Below are 24638 nucleotides of genomic sequence, written 5' to 3' on the forward strand. Positions count from 1 at the left end.
TTTAATATGATAAGTTTGTTTCTGGCAAAAAATATTCTAATTTGGAACTGATGGAATTTCAATTAATTAAATTTCTTCTCAATTTATCTCACAAAATAGCAATTAACTAATTACTCAATTAGCAATTAATTAACTAAAATTTTAATTAAAATGATAATGTAGAAATGTAGATCCATTGAATATCTTCACTAATTATTCAATTGCATTCCCCATGCAATTCTGTGCATTGTATGGAAAATATCCGTAGTTTTAGTATTAAATTTAATACTCTATCATTTACCATTTATCTATTAAATTTACATTTTTTTCCTTCTATGCCATTTTACGGCGAAACTTTAAACTGATTTTTTTTTACTGATTCCCTGCTGCTTTGTATACATAATACATACGCATATATATTTTTATTGTCTACCTTTTCTTCCGCTACTAATGCAACTCTGATTTCACACAACTTCTTTTCAATAGCACTTCTGTTTTCATTTAATTTTTTTTCTCCACAAACTTCGAGTCTGTATGTCGCAGATAGTTTGGTTTGCATTTAATTTGTGTTGAGCAAACATGCACACAGCCAGCGAGTCGGCTTGCAGTCCGAGTTGTTTCCGCAGCAACCGCAATAATTTTCTCCATTTAACGCACACACATACTTTGCATTAATTTTGTTTTCCTTTTAACTAATTTTCTCCATTTAGAATACATTTATTTGGCTGCGTGTTTGCTTTGCTTATAAACTGTTCGTTAACATTTTATTTGTTTTCGCCCGTAACTTTTAATTGTTTCCCCCCTTTTTTTTTGTTTTTCCATTCAATTTCTCTTTAGACTCGCTTGTCATTTTGTGTTTTTTTATTTATTTTACTTTAGGTAAACCGCCTAGTTTGCGTGTTGGCTGGTCCAGAGCAGTTAAATTCTATGCTGTGTTGCTCTTTATTGAATTTGGGTTGGGAGATGATGAGGTGTTTTATGTACTGCTCTTTTATTTGTTTTCGGTTTACTTTCGCTTATTTAAGTAGCACTTTTCACACATTAATTATTCGTACGTTGTTTGAAAATATTAATTTAATTTAAAGCAAATTTAATTACTAAATCAAAGTGACTTATGATGGAAACATAGCATAGCAAGAAATATGATATATGAATTCTTCGAACTTAAGAGAAAACTCCGCTTATGTCCTTTGCAGACGTCGCGATTAAAATAAATTTCTTGATAGGTGAGATAATGTATTCAACCGTAATGTGACGTAACGGTATACATTTTCAGCTTCATCTTCGTAAAAAATACAGTGAATTTTACAAACAGCAGTTAATTTCGTTAAACATTACGCAGCATAATTGGTGAAAGCATCGTAAGATAGCGCAGCGCGTGCTGGCATATATTACACTGTTAGTGATTGTTTTTATAAGAATCTTAATGAAATATAAGAAATGAATGAATTATTATTAATGAATGAAAGGTAAAAGATATGTATAACAGATTATTAAACAGCGCCTCAACTTGGATGACCCGAAAAACTCATTTTCAAATCAGAAATAATGTCAAAAGTTTTACATTGGTAATCTAAGAAGTAACTCCCGGGGAATTTTAAATAATGGTTTGTACCATTTTTAATCCAAGATATTACGAAAAATAGCCACATACTTAGGAATTACTAAAGAGTTCTTTCATCCCTTATGCTCAACCCACACCGGATTAGTTAAGACGTATTTTGGTGTCTGATACGACAACACCCTTCATATGTGACGTCCCACACCGAACAAGACGAGACAAAAAGGCATGTTCGCTTGGTGTGGGTTAGAGCAAAATACGTTTTTGACTTATCCGGTGTGGACCTTAGAGAGCATTAGAAATATATTTAAATCAACCTGGGTTAACCAAGAACCGCCGAGTTCGGTTCGAAATTCTTTAATATAATATCGGGGTAAAAAGAAAAACTTAGTATTCCCGAATTTTTCTTTTTTTCCCAGACTTTTAACTTTAAGATAATACTAAGAAGAGAGTTGGCCAGTAAGTCATGGTTAGTTGAGTACCATAAAAAAGGGAAGAACATATTTATTACTACACTACACTGCAGTTTATTGGTGGAGAAAGTGACAGCACTATGAATTTCAAAAACCAAAATTAATATTAAAGAATACTGAAAACTAAGAAATTTTTGTTAACTAGTTCTGGAACTAGTTCCAAACGGTTGATTTCAGTAACCACTTTAATAATTATATTTAATATAAAGCACGTAAGAATTGTTGTAATATTACTCATTTACGCAATTGTGTTGCAATTGTTTGTATTTATTATATGTGAATTCTCCACATTGCGTTCTTCCAAGGAAAATGCATTGCATAATGTTATCGGTATCAAATTTATATAAATTTGCAACAATAATGTGTGCATGCATACAGGTATATATCAAGTAAACGCACCCAACTACCCTGAACGCCTTGATGTATGCAAGAAATCGCATGAATTTGCATATTTCCCAAATAAAATATGGACACAATAAAATCCAATCAAGAAAAAACCGCACAAGCAAATGATTTTAATTGCATTCGGTCATACAGCAAAGCAAATATAATACATATTTACGCAATTTAAATTTATTTGTGAACGAACAGGAGATTTATATATACATAAATGTGTGTATGTGCGCCGCATAAGAATGAGTGTGTGTGCGAGAAAAAATATTGAGCGCGAACAATTAAAATAATTGCGAAATTGTGGAGAAAGCAAATGCGAAAAAATCGAACATTGTATTAAAGAAAAGAAAAATTGCGAAAACCTACACGTCAACAAAGGATATGCAAATATGCGTGTTGCGGAAGGGTGAATTGGGTAGTAACGCACTAAAAAATCTACGCGCTGCGATTGTGGGTGTTAGCACCGTTCATGGTCAACATGCGGCTTTTGTAGATTGTTTGTGTTGAAAATATGTGATTGGGTGAATATGTGTGTGCGCGCCACGCGTGCCACAAAACAATTTAATTAATTCCAGATTTGTGCAAAATACACGCTTACAATGTAATTTACAAACTTACACGCACAAAAGGGGCGATATGTATGTAGATATATTACCCCACCACCTACAATGATATGAACATTGTATATATATTTTTTCCATTATTGCCTACGTAAGCGTTAATCTCATTTTATTTACATACTATATTTTCTATTTTTCTCTTCTTTCTCTTCTTTCAATGCAATGGTAAACAATCCACCAAACAATCAATCGACCAACCAACCGACTACCAACGCAAAATATTTCATTTGACCAAATTTCCATGCATCGCACAGCCGGCTAGTTACGGTAAAAAGAACGGCATGTGGTACGCTTCACCCGGTAATCAGGGTTGGGGCTCAAAACCGGCCAGTCGTAAGCCATCGATTATGGAGGCGGACTTGGGCACATTATCGACCACATCGGGTTCGATCAAACGCAGCGCCGGACGTGTTATACGTATCATCAATAATTTGGATCATTCAGTGCAGGTGAGTTGGAAAGCAATGTAATGAATATATGGAATAATAACAATCTATAGGGTGTCACACATATGAGTGTAAGGTGAAAATTAAGAATATTATTTTTAGTAAATGCAGTATATAAAGATTTTAGGTCCTACATTCATAGCAAAAACAAAAAAAAAAAATATTTTAAAAATTTTGAACTCACCGAAATGAAAACCCTTTATATGAAAACTGCATTAAAACATAAAAATATTTCCATATAAACCTCCACAAAAGTAAAAAACCGCAATACAACCATGCCGTAAACCTCATATTGCTTTACCATACGGCGCCGCGCGTAAAAGTATGCAGCATTTTATGCCAGATAAAATATTTTCAATAAGCAGAAAAGTCGTCGATGGGAATTTTCATACAAAAGCGTATTAATATGTGCAATTTATTTATGTAAATATTTAATTTTATATCACCACAAAATATTGAAAATTTAATTGGCAACGAAAATTCCACGCACACAGGCAATAAAAATAGTGAATGAAGGTAGAGATACTGAAGAAGTTGAAAAAATAGGGAGATTTAGTGAATTTTTTTTTACCGCAGACTATTTCTTTTGAATATTTCAGCTTGTTTTCATTATTCCCAATCGCATTATTTATTATTCATATGGCAAATATTGTGCGAGCTTTAAAATTTCGTGTGAAGCATAAATTTTTCATTTTAGCGTTGAGCTATGGATTTATAGTACTTATACTGGAGAAAAACCATCGCAGTTTTTTACTGTCGAGACAGAAAAAATATATGGTGTTTGACAATAATTGGTTAGAGAGTTTATGAGATAGAAAAAAAATATAAAATATAAAATATAAAATATAAAATATAAAATATAAAATTAAAATTAAAATTAAAATTAAAATTAAAATTAAAATTACAATTACAATTACAATTACAATTACAATTACAATTAAAATTAAAATTAAAATTAAAATTAAAATTAAAATTAAAATTAAAATTAAAATTAAAATTAAAATTAAAATTAAAATTAAAATTAAAATTAAAATTAAAATTAAAATTAAAATTAAAATTAAAATTAAAATTAAAATTAAAATTAAAATTAAAATTAAAATTAAAATTAAAATTAAAATTAAAATTAAAATTAAAATTAAAATTAAAATTAAAATTAAAATTAAAATTAAAATTAAAATTAAAAGTAAAATCAAAATTAAAATTAAAATTAAAATTAAAATTAAAGCTGAAATATTCAAAAGAAATAGTCTGCGGTAAAAAAAAAATTCACTAAATCTCCCTATTTTTTCAACTTCTTCAGTATCTCTACCTTCATTCACTATTTTTATAGCCTGTGTGCGTGGAATTTTCGTTGCCAATTAAATTTTCAATATTTTGTGGTGATATAAAATTAAATATTTACATAAATAAATTGCATATTTTAATGCGCTTTTGTATGAAAATTCCCAAAATTAAAATTAAAATTAAAATTAAAATTAAAATTAAAATTAAAATTAAAATTAAAATTAAAATTAAAATTAAAATTAAAATTAAAATTAAAATTAAAATTAAAATTAAAATTAAAATTAAAATTAAAATTAAAATTAAAATTAAAATTAAAATTAAAATTAAAATTAAAATTAAAATTAAAATTAAAATTAAAATTAAAATTAAAATTAAAATTAAAATTAAAATTAAAATTAAAATTAAAATTAAAATTAAAATTAAAATTAAAATTAAAATTAAAATTAAAATTAAAATTAAAATTAAAATTAAAATTAAAATTAAAATTAAAATTAAAATTAAAATTAAAATTAAAATTAAAATTAAAATTAAAATTAAAATTAAAATTAAAATTAAAATTAAAATTAAAATTAAAATTAAAATTAAAATTAAAATTAAAATTAAAATTAAAATTAAAATTAAAATTAAAATTAAAATTAAAATTAAAATTAAAATTAAAATTAAAATTAAAATTAAAATTAAAATTAAAATTAAAATTAAAATTAAAATTAAAATTAAAATTAAAATTAAAATTAAAATTAAAATTAAAATTAAAATTAAAATTAAAATTAAAATTAAAATTAAAATAAATACATTATTACTATTAATAATTCTTAACATCTAATTTTGAGTTTCCAGTATTTTATTTTAATATTCAAAGAATAAACAAAAGCAAACTCACTCAAATTTAATTTGCCAATCAACTGACCACAATACTATATAAAAAACGTGTCCACCCAATCGAATTAAAAATTTTTTTCTGAGTTAACTATAAAATAGCGCATAATTGCTTTGACCGCAAAATTACAGTGTCAATGGGATATATAATTATTATATTTCTACATAGCCACCCACATATATACAAACCAATCAAGGCATTATGAGGCCAAGCAACGTCATAGCTGAGATTGGCCTTCAAAATAAACGAGGAAATTAACATTAAACGGACACGTCATTGATGTGTAGGTGTTAATAACAAAATGAAGCAAGCGAAAATTCATACCCGATAGCAAATATACCTATACTAATTTTTTGGCACTATTTCTCAATACAAAGAAAACTAGCACTCGTGTTTAAAACAATAGAGGCGAACAAAATTTCATTCAATGAGACATACTTTTAGGCAACTGGCATGGCATGCTAGCTGCTGATTGTAATGGCAGCAACATTTTCAAAAGTTCAATATGCGGAAATTTCACGCCAAATGTCTATAATTTCCGTCAAATTGCATATTTAGAGGCCAAGGCAGCCAAGGCCAACAGGGCACAGCTAATAGGCGCTTATGGCTTAAGACCGTAAACACGGGACTGCATGTGGGCTCTACTGCTCTTACTGCTGCTGGCAAAGTTCAAGTACAAAACGCACCTAGCAATTGTCCGAAGGAATTGAGGCCAAGCCCAGCATTTGCGAAGGCAAGCGCAACTGACATTCACCGCCAAAAATTTCGACTGAATGAAATTGGCAATTACACAAGGACGTTAGAGGATTAAAGCACTACAGATAATGACTGCTAAACTTAAGACCATACAGGCCGTACGCGTGGCCTACTTGCTGTACTTTTGGTAGAATATCACCCACTCTCGCTGTGAAGTCAATTAAATTTTCTTTTAGCGCCCACATGCGTACACATTTTTATGTAAATTTTTCTTTCACGAATTCAACTATATGCATCACTGTAATAAAAATCTGCAGAAGCCACTCATCCATGCCGACATTTTAGTACACCTCTGCTACTGTGTTTTACTACTAGTTTACTCGTTATGAAAATCAATTGTCTGCAATTTATGCAAAACAGATTGAAGTCACGGTCAATTTGGCAATTTCCATACGCTAGGCAAAGCAAAAACAGCAAGCAAGCACGCAAAAACAAAAGCAAAAGTCGAAACAATATAAATTTTACATTGAAGAGGAGCTCACAGTGTAAGATAGTTTATGTACATTTACCTACATAGCTATATATATATATATACCCATGTGGTTGTAAAATAAGTAATGTAGAAACGTAGAAAAAACCAACAACGAAAACAATAAACTCGCTCGAGTTGGCTGCCGCCACACAATCTCTATAATTCCTATGTCGCTCATACGTCATGTAGTACTCGTACTGAGGCATGCGGTGCATGGCTGCTGTGTAATATGCATATATGAATATATATATATATGTCTGTATGGCACGCCTGTAAGCGGATGTTAAAAATGCCCCAATATTTTACACCTTGCGGCAACGTACGGACTGCACTGCTGATATTACAACACAACTAGCGGTAGTGTTTCGTGTATTGTTGGTGGCGAGTATTTCGGGACTGACGATATGAAATTTCTCAACAAAATTTATATTAATAAGACTATAATACTATATTTTAATACATTCAAATATATTAACACCACCTTACACCTCAGGCAAGACCCATGGAGCGAAGGAAAGCTATTTCCTCGCTTATAACCGAGCTCCGGGTTACCCGATTCATATTGAATTCGACCTCCATGTAATGTTTTATACTTTAGATACGCAAGTTCTTTCTGCAAGAAATGATTATATTGAATAATTTCTAAGTCAATCACATGTTTTACGGCTATTGCTAAGCATATACTAGAAATCTGTCCCGACTCATGGAGATCAAGCTCTGACGTCATTAATCCACGATAGGACTAACAGGCCTTCTACATCCTTATATTTGAATTTGAGCTGGTGACAGATATGATTAACATGAAGAAATATACTGGATTTTCTTCTTCCTCAGGCACATTCTTAATTACATTGGTTGACACAAAAAATTATTCAAAGATCAGACAATGATATTCTTATAGGATTTGCATCGCTGAACACGAATATGACCTCCAAAAGTGCCCATCACGTCGAGATTTTGAACAAAATGGACTCAAAGTCTCAAAAAACCCTGTTTTTGGCCTTTTTTGATCACGTATAGAGAATTATGCTGTCGTGCTAGAAGTCTCTAATTAGGCTTAATTGAAGCTTAAACTGTCAACTATAGGAATCAAATCGAAAAAGTTCTGAATCGGTCAAAAATTTTCACATAGCACAACTTTTCCATGTGCGCGCCTTAGTGCCCTAGTGTACCGCTCTATGAGTGCAAGTAGAGCGCGTATTCGTGTTACCGGTAATTACCTCTGCCCGTCTCCCAGCTTACTGCCGTGGTGTCCTTGTCACTATATTCGTATAATATAAAAACATTAAGATCCTTCCTAGCCAATATACATGTCCTATTCTTACCTTCGCAGTGTGACACGTATAACTTGTAATTCGGCGTCCTCAGACCGCAAATCCGCCCTCCATTAACCCATGGCTCCTGAATGAGGACAAAGTCAGGCTGATCTGTTGCCATGCGGTTAATTAGAGCTATGTGAAGATTTATTTGTAAGAGATGCATTAGTTATGGTTACATCTACATCATCTAGAGAATCGCTTAAAAGCTCTTTCTCGGTATATAAATTTGAGAGCCTGCCCGCTAGTTCAGACTCTGAGGAGCACTCACCTTGTTCGAGGCTATCGATATCGCTCGAGGACTCCATTGGATCTTCCTCTACCTCACCCATCTCGTTATCCGAGGTAAGATGGTCGATAGCGCCGGCATCTGCTTTGTAGGTCTTCACTTTGACTTTAGTGAAGCCATAATTAATTTCACCGCCACGATGAAAATCCTATAAGAATATCATTGTTTGATCTTTAAATCAGAGAAAAAGTTACTTTTTGTCGACCAGTGTTATTTAGCAGTGTTCATCACATTTTTTCTACATTCCAAGCCGTTCTCTTAGTAGGCTTTCCAAGGCCAAGGCGTACCCGTTACCGGAACGATAATGTAAAGTGTTTGAGTAAATGGACCTGTTAGAATTGAATTAACTAATCTGCGTGGTCCGTCCAAGGACCTCAAAAAACCTTCCCAACAGAGAATTTCTCAACTTGTTCATACATATTCCATGAATCCTACATATCAAAAGAGGATGTTTGTTGGGATACCTTATTACTCGAAATGATTTATCTGTCATTTTCTCAGCTCACCGAAGATCACCGTGCATTCGAATGTTAATAGTTATAAAGTGATCTTTAAGTACTATAAGCACGCTTGGTTACAACCAAGAAACTTCTTCTTTTTATATAATTTTTTAGGAAGTAACTGCGGCAAGAATTGCTACACACATCCACTCTATTTGACCTTCTCTCAAACTTGCTGCCTTTTATTGCCTCGAACGAGTTGGTATTAAACATTATAGAATGAAACTTTCTTAGGTAAAAGGCAGGTTCCACTCTGTGAATGAAATGCTATCAGTTCAACTGAGTATTATAGAATGGTGGTGTGGTCCGAAAGATTAAAAACTCGCTCAAATATCTCGAGTTTGTCTCTTCCACCAAATATTTTCAGAGATTACGGGATTCAATATACTCGTACGGTGATCTACACATCTCTAGTTGCATTCTACTACAGTATCAATAACAACAAAAACATCACACTTTCTTACACACCACACATGGTTTTTCATGCTGTCGAATTTCATTTTTATGGCGTGCGAATATTGCAAAAATTCAACTAACCAAGGTTTGCCGGCATGACTCTCACCAAAAAGTTTATATGTGTGCGTATGAGTGTGTGTGTGTTTCGGTGCATGACACCCATAGCGAATAGCTGAAAATTTTCCATATATTTTTATTAGTCACCTTCCTGTCTGAGATACAAACACACATAACTACAGAAGCACCAGCAAAATATGTTGTATAAGACTATGATATAAGATTTAAGTATGTGGCTGGATGGCTGGATGGCTGGCTGACTAACTGGCTAACAAGTGTGAAAATTTGTAAAATATTTGGAAAATAGTCAAAAGAAAGTATGTGTTGAACTATGTGTGGGCGATATGAAAAAAAGCGAGATAGTTTATAAAACTGTGCAATAAAGTGTAAAATTGCACAAACTGCAGGACCACAGACCACTACTAACACTGCTGGAAGTTCAAGTCTCAAGTGATTTTACACGCTTACAAGCAGTATGTTACAGATTTTTAACGCCTTTATTGATTGTTTTTCATTGAATTTTGCCCACACAGCCAACTTACGAACTTTCGGCCACTTAAAAATCAATTCACAAACTTATTCATAGTACTTAATGTGTGGCGTGTAACAAAAATCTCATATATCATTAACCGAAAGGATGCGATAAATATAATATAATTATTAAGATAAATATAAAATAATAAGGAGTTGTGTGGAAAAAGTAATTTGGGTGTAGATTAGTTTGAACGTCATAACATAAAAATACAAAATATAGGCAGCTCTTTAATTGATAAAATTTCCTAAGGCTAGCTGTCGATATCATTGGAAACAACACCCGCGCCGTTAGTTCTGCTTTTCCCAGACTGGATAAGGAAGCGAAGCGTATGGGTCTGGTGGTGAACGAGGACAATACGAAATATCTCCTGTCGTCAAACAAACAGTCAACGCAATCGCGTCTTGGCTCCACGTCACTGTCGACAGTCATAACTTTGAAGTTGTAGATAATTTCGTCTACCTGGGAACCAGCATTAACAGCAATAACAATGTCAGCCTGGAAATCCAACGCAGAATCACTCTTGCCAACAAGTGCTACTATGGACTAAGTAGGCAATTGAAAAGTAAAGGCCTCTCTCGACGAACAAAAACCAAACTTTACAAGTCTCTCAACATTCCCGTTTTACTTTACGGTGCAGAAACGTGGACGATGTCAACATCCGATGAGACGGCACTAGGAGTTTTCGAGAGAAAGGTTTTACGGAAGATGTATGGTCCTCTGACAACTGATTGGCAACGGCGAATACCGCAGAAGATGGAATGATGAGATGTATGTGTTATTCGACGACATAGACATAGTCCAGCGAATAAAAAAACAGCGGCTACGCTGGCTAGGTCATGTTGTTCGAATGGATGAAAGTGCTCCAGCTCTGAAAGTATTCGATGCAGTACCCGCTGGTGGAAGCCGAGGAAGAGGAAGACCTCCACTCCGATGGAAGGACCAGGTGGAGAGGGACCTGGCTTCGCTTGGTATAACCAATTGGCGCCAAACTGCCAGAAGGAGGGATACGTGGCGCGCTGTTATGGACTCGGTTATAACCGCGTAAGCGGTGTCTACGCCAGTCAAGAAGAAGAAGAAGCTGTCAGAACAGTGAAGATAAAACTTCAACTATGTATTTGTTTCGAAAATGAAAACTTTATTGAACCCAAACAACTCAATAAGATTTTAATAAAATAAAACCTCTCCAGAAACTTCATCAATTGAAGCAGAAATCTTGTTTCAAAATTGATACGATTCATACTACGGGAAAGACACCGATCGATCCTTATAAACTATGATGGCGAATACATAAGTAGATATCTGGTAGTTTAATACCTTTCTACTCTGATACATAGATTTAATACCCATCGAAACTATTTAAATCATGGTAGGGCCTAACAAAAAGGACTCGTCAAAATATTAACTACAACAATAATAATATATAATATTGGAGCAAATGCATTTCCTTATACTCTTTTTTTTTGGTCTTTGGTCTCTAGTTGAGAAAATATTGAGGCATAATAATTATATGATAAATTTCAAGAAATCCTTGGATAAAATCCGAACTCTAATTGGTTTTCCAGTAGTCAACGTTATAAGTTCAGAACCCTGAGAAACTTATAGAAAAAAGCCTTAGACAAAATATATATGGTTATGTTTTTCAAAATGATCAGGATGACGAAACGAGTTGAAATCCGGATGTCTGTCTGTCCGTCCGTGCAAGCGTATTCCTTGGCACCCTGAGGAGATGGACAAAATCGAACCATTGCCACGCCTACAAAATGGCAAAAACCAAAAACCTATAAAGTGTCATAACGTAAGCCATAAATAAAGTTATAAAAGTAAAATTTGGAATAAAGGATCGCACTATGAAGGGGCATATTTCGATGTAATTTTTTTTGGTAGGCGTGGCCCCGCCAGCATATCGGTTATTTGTATATATCTCGCAAACCTAAAGCTATATAAACCAAGTCGGTTCTCTTACGTACCCCACTACACACCATGAAAATAGTTGAAAAAAGGATAATAACCACGCCCACCTCCCATACAAAGGTTAGGTTGGAAACTACTAAAAGTGGGTTAACTCACTAACAAAAAACAACAGAAGCACAAAATTTTACAGAAAAAATAGCATAAGGAAACTGCACTCAAATTATTTTACAAAATGAAAAATGGGCGTGACCCCGCCCACTTATGGTTCCCATAAGTAAAACCATATCTCAGGAACTGCTCGACAGATTTCAATGAAATTCGGTATATAATATTTTCTTGACATCCTGATAACACGAAAAATGGGCGAAATCGGTTCACAACCACGACTACTTGCCTTAAAACTCAATTTTGAATTCCATCTGATTCCTTCACTGTTTAATGTATACATAAGGAACCAATGAAGATAGCGAAATAAAACTTTACACAAATAGTGCATATCATCTCGGGCTTCCTTTATGAAAAAATTGTCGAAATCGGACTACAACTTTTCAAGGCCCCAGATATCGAACATGTTGAACTCAGCGCCTAAGGGTAAATTTTAACCGAAAATATGGGTAAATCTCTCAGATAATTTAATGTAATTCAGAGGTAATTGTTTTCTTCTAATAGTGTTCTGTTCCAAAAATTATTAAAATCGGGTCATAACCTCTCCTAGCTCCCATATACCTTATTATAGGTTTTTCAAAAATACGGTGAGCTTTATTCCGCATATACGTATTGGTTAATATGTGAGATATCTTAGAAAAAAAATAAATGAGCGTATAGTCTTGGATATAGTGTACCTTGCTGGTGAAAATAAATGAAATCGGTTCAGGAATTAACTCAGCCCTCATATCTATATTTGACGATTTTCGTTATTCTATTAAACTTTATGCCGAATTTATGGGTAAATTTGTGTGTTATCTTAATACAATTTCTTCAAAAAATTGCGAGAGTATAAAATGTTTGGTTGCACCCGAACTTAGCCTTTCCTTACTTGTTATATAATGAGTATATTTTAGAATATATTTGAGCATATTACTAGGTTTTCTTTGAAAATCGGTGTTTCGAAAGCAAAAAATATTTTATTTTGTGTTTAAAAAACAGAAATTGAAAATTATTCCCTTGTAAGTACAGCTATTTAAATTCCACACACACCCTGAAGATTGTGGTTGTTTGTGTGAATGTGTCCAACCAAAAATCAACAACAGTTATAAAACTATTTTCCATTACGCCTAAAGCAAAAATTGCCAATAAATGATTCTTAATGCCACAATGGCCAATCGAACGAACAGTGAATAGACAGCCAGCCATTCAACTAACGAAGCTGGTCAAAGCAAGGCCAATAACTTGCCAAGGGCAGTGTCTGTTACAACTGTGAGAGAATTTGCATGCCAATACTTCAATTACACTTGTGTGTATATGTATAAATATAAATATGTTTGTATGTATTTATCTATTCGTTTTGTTTATTTGCAAAAGTGCATGCAATTTCGCAATTTTTCATTCGTACTTTTCATATTTGTTTGGAAGCCTTTCAACACCAAGCCAGCCGGCGGCTAGACGTCGATGGCGAATTGCCATGTTTTAATGCTGCAGTGGAGTGGGGCTTCTTGGCTGGCAGGAGCAATTTCGTCAATTTATATGCGCACAATACCAGCGTCAGTTGAATGCACGTACATACATATATATGTATGTATGTAATCATGTTGATTGCATGCACTCTGCTCCTATGGTGTTACTGCCTACTTTTCTGCGTGACGTAATTTTGACAATTTCCCAAGTATTTCCTCATCACACACACAATTTTTTTTTTTTAACCCAAGCAACACACCTGAAATTCTTGCCGACCTTCGAGTTGGCTGAAAAGTTGTACATGCCTGTGGCAAGACATTTCAATTGACAGTGTAAACGTTTTGTCGTTAGCAAACCGGACGAGCACAATGTGAATCTGTGGGGCATGAAAAGTACATACAAGTAATTCACAATGTGTGAGAGTGTATATGTGTTGGTATTTTGATGGTGTATCAGAAAAATGTTGCGTAAAGAAATTTCGCAATGTACTTCGTGACTGCTTTTGATTTTGGTACGTTTTATTTCAACAATTGCCTAGACAAAAGCGAAACAGACGAATACCCTTACAGAACTTTTCATTCTGAAAATTTATTGAACTTAAAAAAGTAAACAATTGTATCCGATCCAATCGATTCAAATTGATTCCCAATAAGGTCACGAGCTACAATCTTGGCTGAAGCAAAACAAAAGTATTTTCTGACAAAACTCGACACTTGACTTGAAGCGTCTGTCTATCTGCTATTGGAATGCGTCTTAAAACTAGTAAAACCCTCCATTAAATGTAGAATGAAAATATACGGATACAATTAAGAAAGGGCAAAACTGTTCCACACATATATGAAAGACATGAGTTAATGTAATTGCAAATCACTCTGCTTTCTCTATGGAAACGAGATTCATATCAATTTATTGAGTTTCATCAAAATCTCATCGACCAGTATTAATGATACTTCAAACTCTTTTATGTGTTGGTACGGATAACATCACTTGATTCCATCCCATGCTTCACTCATAAACATCTTTCTGATTGGAGATAGCCGAAGCTTCTCGAAAAAGAATGAAACCGAGAGGCGGCAAAACATAACAAATATACCAAATGAATTCAAACACCTCAAAATGGACCTTCTATATATATATTTATATAAGGAGAAGAATTTGACTTCAATGTCATGGTGGGAATGAAGCCGTGAAACAACCAAGGAATAAATCTGGTATCAAAAGCAATTTCTTTTCAGATTTACGCAACTTGTCCTGATGCACTCAAGATCTTGTTCGATAAGAGATGGTAATCTCGAAAGCGATGGTGTGAAATGGAAAACCGACTGGAGCTCTGTTTGAATAAAATATACACAAAATAGTATTAATTTGAAAAAAAAAAATTATCAAAATATGACTTAAAGAATTATCAGAAAACCAAAGGGAAAAGATCCAAGTTCATTTGTTCATTTGTCTGACTTATCTGAATATCAAAATCTGTCAACATAACTGTCATAATTTTCACACTTCTCTTTAATTGGTCTTCAAAAGTACATTCACTTCATGCGCTAATCCTTCCTGTTACAAATGACTAACACATAATCCTGTCGACACATATCAATGCGACATGCGATAGGCAAATTTATGCGCGTAACTTTATGACACATTAAAAATGAACATTAAAAAGCGAATGAATTTCATGGCTGGTGGCGCTCATGGAAACGCTACACACACATAAGAGACACAGACGCAGGCAATTTAAAGACATGACACGATTGAATGAATGAATGAAAGTGCAACGCATGGGCACGCATACTCATTAATTGCAATCGTTTTTGCTTACGCACGTCGTAATATAGAAGCACACTTACAGGCGCACAAGCAGACATTCAGTGTTTTGAGTGTTTGAGTGTCTGTATGTACGGCGAATGATAACTGCGCATTTTAAAGCACTTAAAGCGCGTAAATCTTCGCTTTTTCCACCGCAAAGGTTTAAAAAGCTGCTGGCACTTTAACATCGCGTTGACGTTGCATACTTAAGGGCGCCAACCGACGTTTAAAAAGCCGATTATGCCGCGAGCGCTATAATTGCGTGTTGAAGTGGCAAACGATAGACAGACAACTGACAATGAGCGTGAGAGAGAGTGAGACAGAGAGTGTATACGAAGAAGAGAACAAGCGCTGAATAGCACAAAAAGCTTGAAATGAAAGCACACACACCCTTGCTATATAATATATATTTAATATAGCAGGTTGATAAATATACATTATGCTATTAAAGTCATTTAAAACACCGTTAATACCATTTCGCGGTTGACATACACACACTCAGTCAGTCAGCTTTCGCTGTGAATGAGTGAATGAGCTGCTAGGTGGGATTATAGCTTAAGCGCGTATAATGTGTATGTGTTTGTTGATAGATATATGTCAGTGCAGGTTCGCGTGTCTTTGACATTCAACCAGCTTGAATGTCTGGTAATAAATATGTCATTATGGCGGCTTATAAGTGTTCGTCGGAAATACATATTCATATTAAGATTGTTCTGAATAAATTTTCTGAACTATTTTTTAGACAAACTAACTACTACCACGTTCAAATATAATATATAAAAAAATATAAATAATCTTAAGATTTATGATTTGAAGATTTAATATCTTAAATCGGTACTACTGTAGTCTAGAATATAAAACATCAATTTTAAAAGTCAATCCAAAAACCTTTTCCAAACGGAATCAGGAATTATTTGCGATGTCTTCAACTTCCGAGAATGAAAATTCTAAGAAATCTAGTTAATGATATATCTCCCACCACTTAGGAACCACCCTAATTTATACATATACATTTAAGGTGAATCGCTGATTGTTGTCGGTCATCGCAATTTCCCCGCTAAGTATGCAACAGTAATTTATGCAAGCCACTGTAATTATTGCGCCATATTGGCACATTAAAATTCCACACCGATCGTAATCGTTGCTGTGGCAATCAGTTGCACGTGTTAAATGCAAAGCTAATAACAACAACAGTAACATACAACCACAAAATGATAAAAAAATAATAAAAATAATAAAAAGATATGCACTCAAAATCACCGAAAAGCAAAAAAAATTGCTGAGACTCACCTTAAAAAAAAAGTCTCAACGCAAATATCAAAGACAGCACGTACGCAATAGACTACGTTCCAGACAAGCCTTCGTGTACACTCACATACCATAAGCAAATATACTTTACACTGAGTAGTAACAGCTTGTGCGCCTAAAATATGCCAGACCACATTCCAAGAAATGCCGACAAAAAGCTTATCACGATCGTTGGAGCTGACGTCAAACGGTGCAAATATTTGTAAATCCTTTTTTTTACTTCGACAGAAGAAAGCAAATAATACATAAGTATTACGTATAAGCAAGGTGTGTGTGTATGCGCCTAAAAGTATGTGCAAATATTTGCATACGCCATGTTCATTGTGAAATAATTCGCTTTTAAAAGACGAAAATTGTGGAGACATGAAAGCATTTGGCAGCAATTGGGATGTGTAGAATAAGTGGTACCAAAAATATGGATATTTTATATATTAAATTTAACGGTATTTGATGAATAATATAAAAGCGGAAGCGGTTCTAAATAGTATATGAGGGCGATCCAATATGTACAGTTGGCCGGAGATCTGCTGAGTAGGACTGCATACCGACGATAATCTCCGCATTCGACTCAAACATCTACCCATCGACTAAGTTGTAAGCGAAAAGAATTTAGATGAGCCCAAATCTAAAGAAAATGGTGGATATGACAGCAGTTCGTAGCTCTGGACCTCTGTGGTCTCCATAATGGGCCTCTGTGGCCGTTTTTTCCCCAATTAGTCGATGTAGAATACACCTTATAAGTCACATAAACGCTCAATTTTTTCCTTCCGCTCGATAAGACGGCCTTCGCCTTCTTCGGGGCAAGTTCATTCGGTGAAATCTACTGTTTAGACGGTTTCTTGATCTGCAGTAGACTGTTTGTTATTCTCCGGAGTAAGCAAAATCGACTTTCAAACAAGATATGACCCACGCTGTCTTTTGGGATGACTACTGCCTCAGTACCTTCTATCAATGATCTGCCAAAATGAGGTCGTGGACCCTTTCACGTTATCCTCAGTGGTAATTGTTTTCAGAGGATCTGAACATGACCCTTGAATAACCGATGTGTGACCAGGTATGAACCGATGTTTGACGATCGCAGCCGATTCTTTTAAGACAAGAATCGAATCACCGACCGACATTAATGTCAAACTTTCCATTCTTCATAAAAAATAACTATTTTGCGGAAAATAATTATAAATAAATGAACTATTGAAAAAATAAAATAAAAAATTCACAAAACTATTTAATATTCGAAAATATTGTCAAATTCGCAATTTCAATGACAAAAAGTACTAAAATGAAACAAGCGTTAAAAAACTCAACCGCGCAAATGGTCACAAAATGCCAAGTGCACACTAAGAGCATGCAAAATTCGCACATTTTGTTATGGCCATTTAATTGAAAATGCCATATTTTCTAATTATGCGAATTTAGGATTTTTAAAAATGTCATAAATGGTGAGTGCTTTTGAGCCTAAGCACCATTCGCACGCACGCACTCAGCAAACAACAACGCATGCGACCACATTTTACGGGCCACATAAAGAGCTCATGTGCGCGCATGCTTTGCAGACAGGCGCGTGCAACCGCAAAACAATAAAAGCCAACTGGGTCACAGACTTCATAATTATCAGCCATAAAATGTAATTTTATTTAGCAACAACGAACACACACATACACGCGAAAGGCAACACGAATATTGCCGAAAAATTTATAATTACCGTTAATGGTGACGCTGATGGTGGTAAATTGCATAGAATAGCCAATGAAAATAGAGTGGCATTTAAAATATACATGGATTGAAGCAGGGTTTATATATGCGTTGGTGTTGTCGTATAGTTGTGAAATCATAACAAAATTAATGTAGAAAGCTGTTGGTTAAAATTTAATTGCCTAACGGCAAAAGCGCGGGCTCTCACAAAAAAATCGCGTGTTACACCGTTATTGCAGTTGACATGAATTTCGTATATGACTCTGTGGTTTTAAAGTGAAAATTAAGGCAATACTATGGTAAAAAATATTTTAAAACAAGTAAGGAAAGGCTAAGTTCGGGTGTAACCGAACATTTTATACTCTCGCAATTTATTTATTTAACTTTATTTATATTATATAATACACAAATTGACCCACATATTTGTCATATATATTGTATAGAGTCCATTGAAAGTTAGAAACCCTAATATTAGGTTAGAAGTACCGAGGTCCTCATGTTCGCTATATGGGGCCTTGACAACCTATGGTCCGATTTCGGTGATTTTTAGAATGGGGCTGCCACACTATAAACGTAGTATTTGTGCAAAGTTCTGCATCGATATCTTCACTAGTGCTTACTTTATACATTGTAAAGTTAACGATTCAGATCGTCTTCAAAGTTCTGGTATATAGGAAGTAAGCGGGTTTGTAAAGCGATTTGGCCTATTTTCACAACATATCATTGAGATGTAAGGAAACTATTACAAACCAAATTCCATTTTCCATTTTGCAAAAAAAAATCTGAGTGCGGCTTCCATCTGCCATTTCTTATGTGAAATTTAGTGTTTCTGACGTTTTTCGTTTGTGAGATAACCCACTTTTAGTAATTTTCAACCTAACCTTTGTATGGGAGGTGGGGGTGGTTATTATCAGATTTCTTTCATTTTTGGACTGTATTCAGAAGTGGCTAAAAAGGCGACTGCAGAGAGTTTGGTTTATATAGCTCTATTGATTTGCGAGATATGTACAAAAAACCTATTTGGGGGCGGGGCCACGCCCACCTCCCCAAAAAAATTACATCCAAATATGCCCCTTCATAGTGCGATCCTTCATACCAAATTTTATTTCCATAGTTTTATTTATGGCTTAGTTAAAACACTTTATCTGCTTTCGGTTTTCGCCATTTTGTGGGCGTGGTCCGATTTTGCTCATTTTCGAAAGCAACCTTCCTATGGAGCAAAGAAATAAGTGTGCCAAGTTTCATCAAGATATCTTAATTTTTACTCAAGTTACAGCTTCTTCTCTCTAGCAACTTTGTTGCGAGAGTATAAAAATATGAAAATGAGAGCCCTTCTTTATACAAAGTATAACCCTTGACTAATACGATACCGTGAATCGCATTTCGGTTTCACTTTCTACTTCAAGTGTTCACCTTTTTGGCTCAGCGCTTGGCTGGCTGTCTCGTCGTCTGTGTCATGCAACCCTGACTTTAATTTGTTACTGTACCGTTATTACGTTGTCATGTGGCCTAATTAACGTTGAACGTTTTATTGCTTAGCACGTAATTTATGTCAACGCCGCGAGGCTTAGACAAAAGAAAAAACGGTGAAGCACGTTAGGGATAACTAAGAGTGAATTGTGTATTGGTCGCATGAACCCAAAAAAAAAATAAAAATAATTACTTATTGTAACCAAAATAGACCATTATTTTTAATGCTATTGTACGCGATTTCTTTTGTAGTGTCGTGTACTGTTGAATTTGCGCACATCGCAGCCATTCGAGGAGGTCTTAGAAGATTTGGGTCAAGTGTTGAAAATAAATGGCGCTAAGAAAATGTACACGGGCACAGGACAAGAGGTTAGTATTACTCGCATAAAAAAGGCCATTGACCATGACACAATGACCGAGTAATCGACGATTTGCTACGCTAACGATTTGGAAAATTTTTTTCTTTTTATTTCTTTTATTCGCTGAATTCCTTAGAGACTGAATATTTGTTGACTCACACACTGCTAAATACATTATCCTTACTTCACAGGTACGCAGCTTTTCACAACTACGCAACGAGTTTGCCGATGTTGACACATTTTATCTAGCAACTGGCACTGCCTTAATTGCCGGTTCGCCTATTAGGCGTTCACGTTCGCGCCCCTCCGTTGTTGCCGCAGCGCCTATATTACCCACAGAAGAACTGCCTAAGGTTCCTTTACGCGGCGCACGTCCACGCAGTAAAAGTCGTCCACGCATTCTCTATGCACCGGAGAGTGAGATTCTACGTGCGAACGGTGAATACAGCATGTTGGATATTATGAAAGAGGAGCCCACCAAAGTGACTATACGTGGCTTGCGGCGTACCTTCTATCCACCATTACATCATGCACCCGCGGATAATTCACCGCCCGATAAAAAATTGCAACTACAGTGGGTGTAAGTTGGAGGAATACACCCTTTCGCTGTTTTAAAACCTCAACTCATTTTCTTTTTACCTTTTGTCCCGCACAGTCACGGCTATCGTGGTATTGATGCACGTCGTAATCTCTGGGTTTTACCATCGGGTGAGCTTTTGTATTATGTAGCTGCTGTGGCTGTACTGCTGGATCGTGAGGAAGATGCACAACGCCATTATACCGGACACACGGAGGATATTATGTGGTTAGTATGCTTTTATGGCGGCGCGCGGAAAGTGCTTTCGGATATAATTTATAAAATTTTTAATACATTTTGTCCACAGCATGGACGTACATCCATCACGCGAACTTGTGGCTTCGGGACAGAAAGCTGGACGCGATCGTAAATCACAAGCGCATGTGCGCATTTGGAGCACTGAATCACTGCAGACACTTTATGTTTTCGGTATGGGCGAGCTGGATAGCGGTGTCACCGCGGTGGCCTTTTCACAACTGGTAAATTTATTGCATTCATTTTTATTTCAATAACATCGCCAACACACAACATTTAATTACTTGCAGAACGGTGGCAGCTATATATTAGCTGTGGATAGTGGGCGTGAAAGCATACTTTCTGTATGGCAATGGCAATGGGGTCATCTGCTTGGCAAAGTTGCAGTAGGTGTCGCTGCAATATGCACAACAACAAATATTTAAATATATTTCTTTTTTTTGTAGACACTACAAGAAGGCCTCTCTGGCGCCGCTTTTCATCCGCTCGATGATAATCTTATTATAACACATGGGCGTGGCCATCTGGCTTTTTGGCATCGTCGCAAAGATGGCTTCTTCGAACGCACCGATATTGTTAAGCAGCCATCACGTTCGCATGTGACCAGCGTGCAATTCGAACCGGATGGCGATGTCATCACTGCCGATTCCGATGGTTTCATAACCATTTATTCGGTGGACTCGGATGGTGCTTACTTTGTACGCACCGAATTCGAGGCACACAACAAAGGTATTGGTTGTCTGATTATGCTCGGTGAGGGTACGCTGTTGTCGGGTGGTGAGAAGGATCGTAAAATTGCCGCCTGGGACTCATTGCAAAATTACAAGAAAATTGCTGACACAAAAGTGAGCATTATTAACTACTGTAAAGAATGAATTTTCACTTATAATCTTCCACTGCTTAGCTTCCTGAGGCCGCTGGCGGCGTACGCACTATTTATCCACAACGTCCCGGACGCAATGATGGCAATATTTATGTCGGCACCACACGTAATAACATTTTAGAGGGTTCACTACAGCGTCGCTTTACACAAGTTGTTTTCGGGCATGGTCGCCAATTGTGGGGTTTGGCTGCACATCCCGAAGATGAGGTGTTCGCCACTGCCGGTCATGATAAACATATAGCACTGTGGCGCAAAAACAAATTAATCTGGACTATACAAACGGGTTACGAGTGTGTTTCACTAGCTTTTCATCCATTTGGCACTGCACTGGCTGCTGGCAGCACTGAGGGTCATCTGCTTGTCATCAATTGTGAAAATGGTTCGGTTATGCTGACGTTGCGTGTCTGCGGTTCACCGCTGAATTGTGTGGCGTTTAATCAAGGTGAGTAGTTTTCATCGTATTAGCTTGATAAACAGTTTTAATATACATTTTTCATTATTCAGTTGGCGATATGATTGCAATGGGCTCGCAGAATGGCAGCATATACTTATTCCGCGTTTCGCGCGATGGTTTCTCTTATAAGAAGGTGAATAAAATACGCGGCTCACAACCACTGACGCATGTGGACTGGAGCATGGACGGCAATTTCGTCCAAACGGTCACTATTGACTTCGATCTACTTTTCTGGGATGCTAAATCACTCTCGCCCGAACGCAGTCCCATTGCTATGAAGGATGTCAAATGGTTGACTAGCAATTGCACGGTTGGCTTTTTGGTCGCCGGCATGTGGAGTAATCGTTATTACAGCAACAACAACACAATTATTGCCACATGCAGTCGCTCGGCGGCGCAAGATATGCTGGTGTCTGGTGATGCCGATGGCTATCTGCGCATATTCAGGTAAGTTGTTTGTAAACACTTTTACTATAATTCTAAAATACATCATTGAATACCACACAGATATCCCTGTATTAGTCCACGCGCCGAATTTCACGAAGCGAAAGTCTATTCCGGTATGTTGGCATGTTCACGTTTTCTCTACGGCGATCAGACTGTGGTAACAGTGGGCGGCACAGACGCCTCACTGATGGTGTGGGATCTCGTAGAGGAATAGCTGCAATGGCCACCGTGGCGTACAACTGTCCAGCAGTATGATGAAGCACGCGGCTACACTGACTATTGGACGCGGCGACGTTCGTCTAATAAATCTTCGACAATATTGGACAGCGACTCAATTGAATATCAATAGATTACGGCAAGACGATGGAACATTGAGAAGAAATTTTGATGGGAATTTCTTTAAAGTAATCGTCGCAGTTGTTGTTGTTGTCAATTTCATAACTTCGCCCTTCCTACCGTTGGTGCACGTACGAAGTGCCATTGCTGTGTTTGGACGCAGCTGCTTCCGCCTTAAGCGCATACATTTGCAAAACAACGCAATTGAAACGTCTTCACTTTTGTTAAAACATTATTGAAAATTAGTGAGAAATCAACAAAATTTAGATATTACCGAAAATTTTAAAACATAGCACTTAAAATTACCAAGTAGTATAATTCGTCAACGAAATATGAAAAAGCAAATGAAATTCTGCCATTTTACCGCTTCCGTTATGTTTAAGCGCCATCTGTATGTCAAATAGCATGACAGCTGCTGCAGGTTGCCAGATGTGGCAAGTATGCGGAAAAATATGTTAAAAAAAAACATTTAAAAACAAAAACTTTTAGAAAAATATTAAATAATTTTGCAAACAATTCTTAGTTTGGAAAAAATTAAATTATTTTGGAAAATATTAAATTATTTTAGAAAAAATTATTAATTTTGGAAAAAAAATTAATTTTTTAATTTTATGTAATTTTCCACGCATGTTTTATATAATTATGTAAAAATTCGGTTTTTACTAAAATTAATGAACAATTCTTCCGTAAACATTATTAAAATGAGAAAAAACTTCCAATATTCTAAAAAAACCATTTCACCTTTTAAAATAAAATAAAAATTTTGAACTTCCAAAATTAGCTTCCAGAACATTTGAAACTAATTTTTAAAATAATTATTATTTTAATTAAAAAAAAATACAACTGCTTAATTTATAGTTTCACATTAATTTTGCTTTAAATAAATATTTTGCAGAGCTGCTTCCAACTTACACACAGTCTAACTTTCTACCGACTATATACTATACGAATGTATATCTACTTTTCCTGTAACAGACTTAAGCCACTGGTGGATACTTAATGATTTAATTTCGTAGTTAAAAAAAAACTCGATAAAAATGTTAATATTTAAAAAGTAAACAGCATTATTCAAAAATCATAATAAACCATAATGTTCACAACTGTTTTTCTTTTAAATACATATGAAATATTATTTAAATTTTCACAAATGTATAATTTTTTAACTTTTTTAATTTTATTAATTTATTTAACAATTTAATAACAAATCATTTTCTATATAAAATGATAATTGTAAAAACGAAGTGCCTTATTTGTTTTAGTAAATAAATAAAATATGGTTATAACCAATTGCACTTAATATGACGCATTTCTGAAAGTTATTATAAAATATTATAATAAACAAAATAATAAAACATATCAATAAATTGTAAAAGTTTGAAGAAGTATTAAAAAAATGTGTTTTATTTAATTTTAGTGGGAGGAAAAGTGTGCTTATGATTTCAAGTTGACTCACCTTAAATTTAGCTAATATTTGCTGAAAATAGACCACTAATAAACACAATAACGATATTT

At 35.0% G+C, this 24638-nt stretch overlaps 1 protein-coding gene across 5 annotated transcripts in view; it reads left to right on the plus strand.

Moving 5' to 3' along the window:
* The window catches only part of LOC105215145 (echinoderm microtubule-associated protein-like CG42247), a 77577-nt gene extending 53336 nt beyond the window's left edge, over nt 1-24241 (plus strand). For all 5 annotated transcript variants that reach the window (XM_029043155.2, XM_054229666.1, XM_054229668.1 and 2 more), the window contains 10 exons: nt 3281-3475; nt 20068-20184; nt 20366-20754; nt 20830-20979; nt 21059-21230; nt 21297-21392; nt 21453-21851; nt 21911-22331; nt 22394-22790; nt 22851-24241. In XM_029043155.2, the coding sequence (XP_028898988.2) occupies nt 3281-3475; nt 20068-20184; nt 20366-20754; nt 20830-20979; nt 21059-21230; nt 21297-21392; nt 21453-21851; nt 21911-22331; nt 22394-22790; nt 22851-23004 (2490 nt within the window). In that variant the 3' untranslated portion in view covers nt 23005-24241. The remainder of the gene's footprint in view (nt 1-3280; nt 3476-20067; nt 20185-20365; nt 20755-20829; nt 20980-21058; nt 21231-21296; nt 21393-21452; nt 21852-21910; nt 22332-22393; nt 22791-22850) is intronic.
* Nucleotides 24242-24638: the final 397 nt, after the last annotated feature.

This window comes from Zeugodacus cucurbitae, chromosome 4 (assembly GCF_028554725.1).
Source record: "Zeugodacus cucurbitae isolate PBARC_wt_2022May chromosome 4, idZeuCucr1.2, whole genome shotgun sequence".
Lineage (NCBI taxonomy): Eukaryota > Metazoa > Arthropoda > Insecta > Diptera > Tephritidae > Zeugodacus > Zeugodacus cucurbitae.